The sequence below is a fragment of the Triticum aestivum genome, chromosome 4B (genome assembly GCF_018294505.1).
Source record: "Triticum aestivum cultivar Chinese Spring chromosome 4B, IWGSC CS RefSeq v2.1, whole genome shotgun sequence".
Classification (NCBI taxonomy): Eukaryota; Viridiplantae; Streptophyta; class Magnoliopsida; order Poales; family Poaceae; genus Triticum; species Triticum aestivum.
Window position 1 is genome coordinate 606,180,156 of NC_057804.1, and position 13,264 is coordinate 606,193,419.

At 45.9% G+C, this 13,264-nt stretch overlaps 4 protein-coding genes across 4 annotated transcripts; 2 read left to right on the forward strand and 2 right to left on the reverse strand.

Moving 5' to 3' along the window:
• Positions 1-8,997, forward strand: LOC123093530 (lysine-specific demethylase SE14; the record flags this gene model as incomplete). Its single annotated transcript, XM_044515513.1, is given in 7 exon segments — positions 1-644; positions 726-804; positions 910-977; positions 1,545-1,695; positions 3,250-3,866; positions 4,763-5,167; positions 6,400-8,997. Coding segments are annotated over 7 exon segments (4,207 nt in total), but the record flags the coding sequence as incomplete, so codon positions are not given.
• Positions 8,998-9,345: 348 nt separating this feature from the next.
• LOC123093533 (uncharacterized) lies at positions 9,346-10,016 on the reverse strand. Its single transcript, XM_044515517.1, has one exon. The coding sequence runs from the start codon at positions 9,907-9,909 to the stop codon at positions 9,631-9,633; it is 279 nt and encodes a 92-aa protein (XP_044371452.1). The 5' UTR covers positions 9,910-10,016; the 3' UTR covers positions 9,346-9,630.
• Positions 10,017-10,182: 166 nt separating this feature from the next.
• Positions 10,183-11,300, forward strand: LOC123093532 (uncharacterized). Its single transcript, XM_044515515.1, has one exon. The coding sequence runs from the start codon at positions 10,497-10,499 to the stop codon at positions 11,031-11,033; it is 537 nt and encodes a 178-aa protein (XP_044371450.1). The 5' UTR covers positions 10,183-10,496; the 3' UTR covers positions 11,034-11,300.
• Positions 11,301-12,011: 711 nt separating this feature from the next.
• Positions 12,012-13,015, reverse strand: LOC123093531 (probable acetyltransferase NATA1-like). Its single transcript, XM_044515514.1, has one exon. The coding sequence runs from the start codon at positions 12,904-12,906 to the stop codon at positions 12,229-12,231; it is 678 nt and encodes a 225-aa protein (XP_044371449.1). The 5' UTR covers positions 12,907-13,015; the 3' UTR covers positions 12,012-12,228.
• Between the last annotated feature and the right edge of the window lie 249 nt (positions 13,016-13,264).

Genomic DNA, 13,264 nt, shown 5'->3' on the forward strand with positions numbered 1-13,264 from the left:
CGCCGCCCTCTTCACCACCCGCCACCAGGAGCTCGGCACCGCGCGCCGCGGCCGCCCGCCGCCGCAGGTGCTCAAGCAGGTCTGGCAGAGCGGCGAGCGGTACACGCTCGACCAGTTCGAGGCCAAGTCGCGCGCCTTCGCCAAGGCCCACCTCGCGGGCCTCCGCGACCCGACCCCGCTCGCCGTCGAGTCCCTCTTCTGGAAGGCCTCCGCCGACCGCCCCATCTACATCGAGTACGCCAACGACGTCCCCGGATCCGGCTTCGCGGCCTCCGCGCAGTCGCATCGGCGGCCGCACAAGAAGCGGAGACGGGAGGGCGCTCCGAATTCCGTTGACGAAGGGGAGAAGGCCACGGGGTGGAAGCTGTCCTGTAGCCCCTGGAACCTTCAGGCGATTGCGCGGGCTCCAGGGTCGCTCACCCGGTTCATGCCCGATGATGTTCCCGGGGTGACCTCTCCCATGGTCTACATCGGGATGCTCTTCAGTTGGTTCGCATGGCACATCGAGGACCATGAGCTCCACAGTCTCAACTTCCTCCACACCGGGGCGCCCAAGACGTGGTACGCGGTTCCTGGGGATCGGGCGGCCGAGCTCGAGGAAGTTATCCGTGTGCATGGCTATGGAGGCAATCCTGATCGCCTTGGTATTCCCCTTTCTTATGTTTGTGCCATCACTATATTCATCATTGTAGTATTATGAATCGACTGAATGTTTGTTCGTGCAGCGTCCCTGGCAGTGCTTGGGGAGAAAACGACATTGATGTCCCCTGAGGTCATTGTAGCCTCTGGTCTGCCCTGCTGTAGGTACAATCCCTGAAATGCTCACTGCTCAATGTTTTCTTGTCAAGTGCCTATGGTACATTCACATTTAATTTGTGTACTGATATGCATTCTGTGTCCGTGCTTCAGATTGGTACAACACCCTGGTGAATTTGTGGTGACCTTCCCAAGGGCCTATCATGTTGGGTTTAGCCATGGTCAGTGCATCCAGCCTTTAGATTTCATTATCGTGTTCCATTATCGTGATATGATAATGTTAGACTATATATTACATCTATAATTTAATTTTATGCTTATAGCACTGACAGTAAACTCAAATAATCTACGATTGCCCGTGCACTAATGTGTGCTGTTGTTGCATTGTTTCGTCAAAATAACTTTTGATATCTTAGGTACATAGCAAAATTACTAGGGAACTCTTTTTTTTTTGCCCATAGTACGATCATGTTTGTTTTTCATATCTTTATAGTTGTTTCGCTACATTGGATTTTTACCCAACCTTCTGATAGACATTTAAAGAATTTAACTTTGTAAGTCTACAGTCCTGTTCTAAGGGTTGTTAATGACGACGATAGTCTTATCTTTGCATGCCTGTAATACTATCTATTAAGTTCAGGTCTTCTACTATGACTTAGATCCCCCTGAGGTAGAACATATCTATAAGAATAATTTATTTTGGGCGACCAGCAGATAATGTACAACATAGCTATCCATTTTGTTTGTTCTGTGCAGCAGTTCTAAATGGTCTGACCAATATATTACAGGATTTAATTGTGGAGAAGCTGCCAATTTTGCAACTCCCCAGTGGTTGAAGTTTGCCAAAGAGGCCGCAGTTCGAAGAGCTGTGATGAATTACCTTCCAATGCTTTCTCATCAACAGCTACTGTATTTGCTAGCAGTTTCCTTTATATCCAGGTAAAATTTTATTTATGACCCTACATACAGATCAATGCAGAATACTTTTTTTATCTCCCTACAAAAGCCAAGGGGTAGAGTAAGCGGTTTAACTAGATGTACTCATTAGCTCTGGCATAACAAAGTGATTATGCATGGGGTATACACTTGTTAGGTCTGGACACTGAATTTCTTATGTATAAGTTCAGAAGTATTTGTACATCTATTGGAACTTGTGTGGGGGGTCAGTAGGCGCCTGCATCATCTGGTATGCCAAAATAACAAACTTAATATATCTGCTCAGAGACCAGGGAAACATATCACATTGATAGATAAGAAGTGTTACTATTGAAACATGAAAATGAGTTCTGCAGTAGAAGATCCCCAATACATCTATCGAATATTGCATTAGTACTTCTCTACCCATAGCTTATATTTTTGTTGAAGGCTGAATGTGGTTAACATTGTGGCTTGCCAACCATCATCTAGCTAGCTTGTAGGAGCAAAAATCACTAGTTGCTGTTATGTGGTTTAACATAAATTGTAACTTGGTGCTATCCCTTATCCAGTTACCTATGGTGTGTGTAAGACCCAGTCTGATTCTTTATTTGCTCTACACACACCAATGCTGCACCTTCACAAGAGAAATTAGCCACGTAACTTAATATCAATAGGAAGTTAGGAACCGAACTAAGCACCTATAGAATCTACAGAAACTTTTTATCGATGGCAATAGGTATCATTAGCATTTCACTGTTTGAAGGTGCGATAACATGGTTGAACGTAACACTCAGTTTTAAATGTAATAGGAAAATTCATTAATACCATTCAATGATCATGCATTTTGCCTGTATCTTGTCAGAATTTAGCATGTATATTAAAGCTGAAGTCTGATAAAATAATAGAACTTCAGAGTTTAGAAGAACATTACAGAAGCCCAAAACGTGTGTTTGGCATATATTCAAAAGAGAAGGACAGGAAAGCATTAAATGATAGTGTCCCTAGGACATCTTAACTCTCCAGGTTCTCTTGGGAAGGTAGCAATGCCATTTTAAGCTAACAATGTTATCACCTTTTATTTTATATATATTGAAATTTGTATCTTCCTGTTTGTAGAAGTGGTTTTAGTTATGTTGGACAGAATCATGATTGCCTCCTGTGTCGGAAATTTATGGCTAATGAAACATGCAACATAAAAAAACTTGACCAACCAAGCACTAGCACTTGGCATTGTTTTAACTTTTAAGATAAAATGACAGACACCAGAATTTCCATGTAATAAATTTTGCTCCATGGGAGTCGAACCCCAGTGGGTGGGTTGGTGCTGGCGCAGCACCCCCCACAGAACGAGCGATACTCGGTTCCTGAAAGAAAATTTATCATAAGAAACACACCTGTCATTGTCGTATAATGACAAGTTGTTCTCTTGATCAGTTGGTCTCCATGCTATAATTATGGATTTAATTATGCTTGATTTCTAGTGCTTTGGTGTCCATATTAAAATCACGAGGCTGCCAGATGATTATTAGGTTTATCATTCAGAATCTTGAATCTTGTTGGTTATTTTGATTTCAGAACCCCCAGAGAATTATTGTATGGAATCCGAACCTCTCGTTTGAGAGATCGAAGAAAAGAAGAAAGGGAACTACTAGTCAAACGGGAGTTCTTACAGGATATGATTAGTGAAAATGAACTTTTGTGTTCTTTTCTCAAGAAGAAATTAATTGACAATGCTGTTCTATGGGAGCCTGACCTGCTGCCATCTTCTACTGCTTTACATTCCTGCTCCTCTGGCCCAAAAGCTCCTTTGAAGGTTGATGATGTTCACAGTATCGAGTCTGTCCCCAAAGAAAACTGTTCATCTGATGATATTGCATCTAGAGCTGGGATACAACCTAAATGCATGTCTATGGACAGCAAATCATCTGATGCCATGTCTACTTCCGAGGCGCAAAAACTTGATACTGACACTGATGATGATGGTGACCTTCCTTTTGATTTGAGCATTGATTCCGGCTCATTGACCTGTGTTGCTTGTGGAATTCTTGGCTTCCCATTTATGGCAATTTTGCAACCCTCCAAGAAAGCATTGGAAGATATGTCCCTTGTTGATATAGAGAGATTTAAGCTGAATTGTGAAAAAGAGAACCATTCAAATGCAATTCCATGTTCTCCTGATGATGGCAATTCAGGTATGTCCTTACTTTCCAGCTTTCGTAGTCTCTTACAGGTGCAGGAAATAAGTGAACATTTTACTGACAGGTGCAGATTTGTTTTGTGTTGTCAATTGTCATCGTTAGTACTTCTCGCTCTTGTCATAGACTCATAGTTTCCGCTTATATGATAAACCTCACTAGGATCAAATTCTTAGCATCCTTGAATCCTTATTTTCTCTTTTCATCGAACATGATGAGTGATCCTGTCTTTTAGCACATTACAATTAATGGGTATGGTCGAGTAGAAATATTCTGTCTAGAATAATTGTAATATCAATGAATTCTTGCTGTGTGCTAATCATTGATTACATCACAGCTACTTCGTTTTAATTACATTGTTTGCTGATTTTTTTGGTGATACATGGAATGCATTACTGAACCCCTTTTCCCCACTGTTCTCTTATATTATAATTGTTGAAGTGTACATGTGGATTGCCTAACCCTTTCCATCAGTTCTGACTTTTGGTTGCGTTGGCTAGTGCATGAAGCTTAACATGGTATCAGGGCCTAAGGTCTTGCGTTCAAGTCCTGGTTTTCGCAATTTATCCAAAAATTGCTGCTGCCCCTCTCTGTGTCCACATATAGGCCTCTTGAGCCATACCTCTGAGTCTATTCACGTGTTGACTTCCCTCATCACACGTGAGAGGGGTTGTTGAAGTCTATATGTGGATTGCCTGGCCCTTTCCATCAGTTCTGACTTTTGGTTGCGTTGGCTAGTGCATGAAGCTTACCAATAATTAGTGTCCTTGCTTGTTTATTAAATATATATTTTCTTGTACTTTTCATTCTTTTATATTTCAGGTTTAGCTACAGTGATATGTTTTGTTTTTGCATGTGTGAATATTTGACAAAGGTTTCTCCCTGTTTGCCAGGACATCCAGTTATTGCCAAAAGACCTTCCAGCCCTGTGGCAGAGTCTAACTTCAGTCATCAGAATGCGGAATCAGATAAAGATGGTGTGGGACTTGATGGACCCCTACTACCACATAATAATAGTTCACATTCTTGCAGCAGTGAAAATACCCTTAATCCGTGCATCAACACAGAGACAACCGAGACGAAGATACCGAGCGCTCGTTTTGGTATAGAATTTAGTAAACAAACTGGCAGAGGTGATATCGATGCACAAGCCACAGAAAGTTGCGGCAACACTGTTGACTGGAATATAACCTCTGCATTTGTACGTCCCCGTATCTTCTGCTTGCAACATGCACTTGAGATTGGGGAGTTGCTTGAAGGCAGAGGGGGTGTACATGCTCTCATCATTTGCCATGCAGGTAGAGTATGATGCTAACTTATTTTATTCTCATATTCTCTTTTACTGCAAATGCCTGATGCATGCTGCCTTGATCCTTCACACGGGATATGAAATCAGTAATTCCTCTTTTGAGTTTTGACTTTTGACACACTTATGTGTTGTCATCATGTTTGGTTTGTTAAAGCTTTGTTTTATAAGATGCTAAATTGGTTTAGGTTGTCTTCATCTGTGGGACTTATTTTCTTTGTATTAAAAAGTTATTATGGCTTTTTCCTCTATATAAAAGACCAAACTCTTGAATATACTATGAAAATCAGTGTATTATTTTGTATCATTGAATACAGCTCTGGTCTTTTGTTACCCAAGTGGCAAATCCCCCAAAAAAATATATAATAACATGAAACATACTCCTTCCGTCCCAAAATTCTTGTCTTAGATTTGTCTAAATACGGATGTATCAAGTCACATTTTAGTATTAGGTACATCCGTATCTAGGTAAATCTAAGACAAGAATTTTGGGACGGAGGGAGTATTGATTTGTGTAAATTTATTCCAGTATAGATTATAATTGGAGGATGGTCTTGAAACCCTGTACTAGGATGGAGCACATAAATTACTGCAATTATTTGTACAAAAGCCAATTTATTTTTTGAAGGATGTAATACAATTGAACTCTGGTCTCTGGTGTTTGCTCGATGTGACTGATGTCGTATTCGCTGGTGTTATGCAAGTGAACTGTGCTTGCAGCTAATTGCAGTCATATCTGCTATATGTGTGGAAATTACAGAGTACACGTGACTTGACCCACTACGTGCTATTTTTGCAAATGGTCTCTGTCGGGTGCTATATAAAACAGTGCAGAATAATGCAATGATGGAGTAGACAATAGATAGAGTGACCATAGGAGTCAAAGTAGCGGTACTTGTTTAATTAGCAAAAAGAGTGGCATCTGAACTGTTTATGGACTAAGTCCAAACTTTAGGTCAAAACGATCACTTCAAAGATTGCACACATATGTCCCGAAGCGATCCAGGGAGCTCTTGGCCCACATTTCCTTATTTGTTGACCCAAGAGCGCTAATTGCAGACACGTGCAAATGACTCTAGCTTTGGGAGCTTATGCCTCCTTCAAAATATCTCAAGTAAACTCTTGTTTTGAATCATGACTAGGAACCAATTCTACACATGTTAATGCCATAATTTGATTAGTGTATTTCTTGAAGTTTAAAAATCCCCCCCTCTTTTTTTGCAGATTACACCAAGCTAAAAGCACTTGCAATATCAATTGCAGAGGAAATCGAGTTTCAATTTGACTGTAAAGATGTTCCACTTGTAAATGCGTCCAAATCTGATCTACATCTAATCAACATTTCAATTGATGACGAGGGGTACAAGGAAGATGAAAGAGATTGGACGACACAGATGGGTCTAAACATGAAATATTTTGCCAAGCTTAGGAAAGAAACACCAGGTTGCCAAGAGCAACCTCCTCTATCCTTTTGGAAGAGATTAGACATCTCAGATAAGCCTTTGCCTATTTCTGTCGTTCCAAACCTCAAATGGCTTTGCAGGAGAGCACGAACCCCATATAGAGTTGTTGGTTATGCTGCCAATCGTAATGCCACAGTAGGTCCTGACGTGGTTAGCCCTGCAGTTACAAAGGCTGAGATGGGCACTTCTGGAAATGCTTACGAGAATGCCAAAGAACAGCGAACTGCTGAACAAGATGCCCTTCTGGAGCCAAGTAGGTTGCAAGAAGCTGACGATGTTGCTGATATGCACACGTGTTCTGAGGACATTGATCAAGACATGCATTGTCTGATTGGTAGCAAAAGACAGCGAACCGCTGAACAAGATGCCCCTCTGCAGCCAAGTAGGTTGCAAGAAGCTGATGATGTAGTCGATATGCACACGTGTTCTGTGGACAATGATCAAGACATGCATCGTCTGATTGGTATACCTGTTGCTGTTGCTGAATATCCGATGGTGCATCAAGTTTGTGAAGGTACAGTAAGTGTTAGCACCTGTGAACTTGACGATCTGGTAAGTGCTAGCACTAGTGATGATTCAGTTTGTTCAGCGTATTCTCAGGATTCACCTGGGGTGTCAGATGACTTCACCACTGAACAGAAATGTGTCCAGTCAGATGAGTTGACTAGTTCCGTAGCTATGTCCGTACAACAGTTCCTTGTCGATGAAAGTATGACTGTAGAAGACAGCAGCAATCAGGAAAAATTGGGTTCTTATAATGTTACTTCAGAGTGCAAAGATAAACAGCTGCAAGTTCAACAGGAGCAGGAGAATATTGAACTTCGTAATAATGCTGGCAGAAACATGGCCACAGTAGTACAGGTTGATTCCAGCCATTTCCCTGACAAGGCCGTCAATCTCAAGAGCGCTATTCCCACTGAGTCACAGCATGAGTATCCGAAGAGAGATGCCATCGTTTTGGAAGGCATGCAAGCTGCTTTGATGACAGTGGTCTCCGGAGAAAATAGAAATTCAGTTCACACAGAATTGGATTCCCTTGGTATTTTACTTGGAGCTTTAGCAGAAGAATCCATTCTAGCAGATGTTCCTGGAAAAGATGAGGTTGATGATGCTTCCTTGACATTGATGACGCTGGCTAGCATTGACCAGTCTGCAGGCGATGTTGCACACAATGAAGTTATAGAGACGTCTAGCTCTTCTATTGGTGCATCTCTTTCATGCAGGGGGCGGACTTTGACCAATTTGGCATCTGATGGATCACTTAGGATTCAGAACGCTGAAATACAAAATAAACAAGAAAATGCTGAAGAAGTTGATGCCTGGAACTGCCAGGGTTGGAAGAGCAGCAGAGGGGTACTTGACAGTTCAGCAAACAGTTTATCTGAGACAGGCAAAAGTTCAGGCACACCAAATACTTATCAACCAGACATATTGTCTAGAAGCATTGGAAGCTCAAAAAGAACGAGCATCATATGCTATGTCAGACGCAAGCGCAAGCAAAAAAGAAAGAGGGAATCACAAAGTGTTGGGAGCTTTGCCCGCGCCCCGTGCGAGAGGCTGAGGCCCAGGACGAAACGTGCAGTAATTGAAGAGCCGGCAGAGCAGATTGAAACCGCAAAACCTTCCGCTGCCGCCACCAAGGGCAAGAGGTCTAAGGTGGTGGAGTTATTTCAGTGCGAGATTGACTTCTGCGACATGACATTCGAGAGCAGAGCGGACCTCCGCGCCCACGAGCGCAACATCTGCACCGACGAGTCGTGCGGCAAGCGCTTCCAGTCGCACAAGTACCTGAAGCGGCACCAGTGCGTCCACCGGGACGAGAGGCCGTTCAAGTGCCCCTGGGAGGGCTGCGGGATGACCTTCAAGTGGCTGTGGGCGCAGACCGAGCACATAAGAGTCCACACGGGAGAGCGCCCGTACGAGTGCTTGGTTGAAGGCTGCGGGCAGACGTTCAGGTACGTCTCAGACTACAGTCGGCACAGGAGGAAGTTCAATCACTACTGATTGGTCGTCGCAGCGCTGTAGGGGGGCAAAGGCTCCTCTGGCTGGTGCTGCTTTGTGTGTTGAGGTACGTTCGTCCTTCGTAGCAGGCTAGCAGCTCACGTATTTAATTAACCGCCCGGCGGCTAGTGTTAATCCCCTTCGTTAACAATGTGCCAAGTGTAGTCTAGGAAGTAGAGATAGATTGGGGGGTAAAAGGCCAGATGGCCCTTCATTCTTTTTCTCGGTCAGTCCAGTCATGTATGTAATCCCTTGATAAAGTTTATCAATTCGATGATGCCGAAATCTCCCTCAGTTGAGTGATGTATCTAAACTAATATATGCTCAAGTTTATTATAATGCAATGATGACGAGATCATCTGGTTCGTTCGTTTGCTACCTTTTTTTTTGGTCTCCTGAGGTTGTTGAAATTATTAGCGATAGGATCTTCACATCATGCGAGTGGTTTGGTATTTGGTTTTGTGCATTGTTGGGGACCTTGCAATTGCAGGTCTACCATTTTTTTCTGGGAAACAAACGTTGATTTGTACACTCGTTGAACAGTCGAGGCGTTGGATTCTTTACTGCTTTGCCTTAGGACTAAAACACATAGAATTGGAGAGACATACGTCCTGTTTAACCCTATGGCGTTAGGATTAGAAAACCAGCGAAATATGTTTGATAGATAAAGTGCACATCTTAGGAATTCATAAGGATCCAGACGCTCTAAAAACAATCTGTAACTTTATTTGAATCGAGAAGGGAATACAAAGTGAAAAAAATTTACGAAAAAAAGAGCTCTTGTTCGACATAATCACTTGACTAATTCAATTAAGTCAAAAATCCACAATATACAGTTCCTCAAGTTTAATCCAGACTTGAACATAATGACGACGATACAGGTTTTAACCAGAACTAAAAATAAGACCCAACCAACTAGTGATCCTCATAGAGTAGTAGTAGTATAGTAGTAGTAACGATAGGCCATCTAGACGACGACGACGACGACGATTTAGTGTGACTCGACGGACGGCGGCGTGTTGTTGGTGGAGCCGTGGTCCTTGGCGCCTCCGCCAAAGAAGGGGATGGGGTCGGCGAACATGGAGCTGACCTTGTTCTTGAGGCACTCCCAGTGCTCGCCCGCCTGCGCCCCCGTGAACTGCTTGTACTGGTCCTTGGCCTTCTCCAGGAGCGACGCGTCCTCCCCCACCGTGCTCTTGAAGCACGACGTCGACTCCTTCTCCGGCACCGCTGCCGCCGCCGCCGCCACCGGAGCCTCCTTGCTCTCCATCAGGTCCCGAAAGCTGAGATCGAAAACTTGCCCACGTCAAGAGAAGACGACGATGTCGCTGGATGCGGTTGTGTTGCTTTGGTGGGCAGGGGGTCGCGGGGTCGTGCCTACTTATATGCAGGGGAGGCCGTGTCTTGTGGAGGAAGCCGGGGCCGTCGCGGACTTGGACTTGGACTTGGAGTAGGGGAAAGGAAAGAACTTGGAAAGAAAGAGAAAGAGAGCGTCCCGTTGTGAACCTCCTCTTGGATAATAGTAATTGGATAAGAACACAAATTGACCACACGAGGAAGTAACACTTTGGAGTTCGGATCAGAAGTAGTAAAAACGAACTCTTTTCTTTTCTGATCGGATGAAGATTATCTTATCCCAAGTGCAAACGGAAAGGGAGCTGCTCGTCCTCTCCGCTTCTTCCTTGTCCCCTGCTCCAAGCCGCGAGCTTTCTCCTCGACAAGAAAACGCCCCTGCTCCTTTATAACTCCAGCTCGCCGCAGCAGCCATATCCACATCTCTTCTCGGTCGATTCCCTAGCATCCTTTTTTTTTGGCCACTTTGATCTCTCTACCAAGCCCGGCCGGCGTTCGAGTGCGATGGACACCAAGGGAGCGGCGGAGGCAATGCTGAAGGCGGCGACGCCCATGGGGGCCGAGGAGGAGGCCATGCTCAAGGCGCTGGCCCACAAGCAGGAGGCTGCTCCGGCGCCGGCCACGGCGGGGTCATGGGCGACGGAGGGCATCACGGGCGCGGCGTCGGCGGCGGTGGAGCGCTACTGGGCCAGCCTCAAGAGCCAGGCCCGCGCTGCCGGCGAGTACACGACGAGCAAGGCCCACGCGGCCGGTGAGTACACGACGCTCAAGGCCCGCGCCGCCGGCGAGTACACTACGAGCAAGGCCCTCGCGGCCGGCGAGTACACTGCGAGCAAGGCCCGCGCCGCCGGCGAGTACACGACGACCAAGGCCCGCGCGGCCGGGGAGTACACGACGCTCAAGGCCCTCGCGGCCGGCGAGTACACTACGAGCAAGGCCCGCGCGGCCGGCGAGTACACGACGCTCAGGACGCGCCAGGGCGTCGCCCTCTTCGGCGAGCCCAACATCGGCCCCATCAAGACCATCGTTGATCGTTGCTAGATAAGATTTCTTTTGATGAGATGCCAGTAGGTTGAGGACTTGAGGCTTTGTTGGTTACTGAATGTTTCTGTCGCTGATAATTATTTTAGGTCTTCAGAGTTGAATAATTATTAGCTGTTGATCCCGGCACAATATTGTCGCAGTTAGTTGATGTTGACTACTGAAGTTCATATATTCCTTAGTTATTTTTCTTTCTTTTACTAGAAGCTTTCCATTTTTTGGATGGCAAAACAAAAATAATTTATCAGACATGCATTGGACCTTCAACTCATTAGCCACATCTTACAACACATGCATGTAACCTGATTCATTTATCTAGTATAGCCTCGTTTTTTTGCGCCCTGGAGCTGGACGACATCAACAGCTTGATATATGAATTCATAATCTTTGCCCTCAATCATTCCGGACAATGCTTGCATCTCTTACCACCGTGCATTGCTCCGGAAAATTCTAAGTCTAGAGGTTCCTACATGAAAGCAGCTTGCTTATGGAACAAGAATCAGTTTTCCTTGTATGCACTTATGCAACATCAGCGCAGCTTGTACTGTTGTAATCTGGATAACAAAATGCATCGTTATTACATTATGGCAGAAACACCGTGAATTCCAGTTATCATTAGGTGCACACGATCCAAGCCTTGGGGACCTTGTTTCAGTAAAATCTCTACTTTCCTATGTTGACATATGGCCTTTGCGGTCATAATAATATGGAAACAACACATCTTCACTCGCAAAACCGATGTTTGGTCTTTTATAATGGATCATCAAATGGAAGTTAACATCCAACAGGCCAACACGGCGTCAATCCACATACTTCTCACAAGGGGGTCTCTGATTTTTCAGTTTTAGATGTTTTCAGGGGTGCGAGGTTTTAGATGAACCCCTTCAGAATTTGGACATAGGAGTGTGTTGCTTATCATTGCAGTCGCACTAGCAATGCACAGCTTGCAGCTCCTATCATGTATTCCTACGCAGAATATGATAGTAATAGGGAGTAATTCCAGTTTCAGATTCAATTCAATACTCCTTCCAAGGAAGGCAAGAACAGGTCCATAATGCATCTCCATGAAGAACATACCAATGCACTAAATCACTATCAGTACTAGCAAGGAAGAATACATCACCAAGTGGAGGCAAAATCTACCACCTTTATTATTACCAGTCACCGGAGCCCCGATCTCTCCTCTCCTACAGGCCTACTGGGCCTTCCCGCCGGCGTCCTCCTCCTCCTGGCTGCCGGTGCCCTTGTACTTGTCGAGGGCGGGACCGGTGAGCCGGCAGATGCGCCACTGCTTGAACACCTCGGCGCCCATCCCCTCGTAGAAGTCGATGGCGTTCTGGTTCCAGTCGAGCACGCACCACTCCACGCGGCCCATTCCGATCTCCGCGGCCCTGCCGGCGACGGCGGACAGCATCATCCGGCCGAGCCCGCGGCGGCGCCAGGGCGCGCGCACGAAGATGTCCTCCACGTACAGCCCGGGCTTGGCGAGGAAGGTGGAGTAGTTGGGAAAGCAGATGACGAACCCGGCCGTGACGCGCCCGCCGCCGCGCGGGGACGGGAAGGCGGCCGCCTCCGGGTCGGCGAGCGGGGACGCCGAGAGGTCGAGGCGGCGGGAGCCGACGGTGTCGGCGGAGGCCGGGGCGGGGGACGGAGAGAGGTCGAGGATGAGGGCGGTGAAGGAGGTGAAGGGGGCCGGCTGGGGCGTGGGGAAGAGCGTGGAGGCCAGGAGCTCGTGGGTGGCGGCGAAGAGGTCGGTGAGGAGCTCGAACTCCGCCATCTGGTGGATGAGGCTGTGGATGTGCGGCACGTCGCGCGCGTCCGCCAGGCGCAGCTCCGCCCACACCTCGCCGGAGAAGGTCGTCGGCGCCGCCATCTTGGTGCGGGGTTCGGAGGGATAGGGGTAGGGGTTAGGTGGGAAGTGGGATACGCTGCACTACAGCTAGGGTTGCTGCTCTGCTCTGTGACGAGGTAACCGGTGGAAAATGGAAATGCAGAGGAATTTCCCTTTATAAATTGAAAATTTACATATGATGCTACTAGTATAAAAAGAATTATGAATCTAAAAGAACATATTATGTTGCTGAACATTACGTGCTAATCTAATCGACAGTGATAAGCCTAAGCAATCTTTGGGCATGCCCTCGTGTTTTTAGCACCGATGCGGCATTTTTTTCATGCGAAAACAAGGTGACATATTATATTGTTAGACTTGTTGTTTCTATCCATGTTCT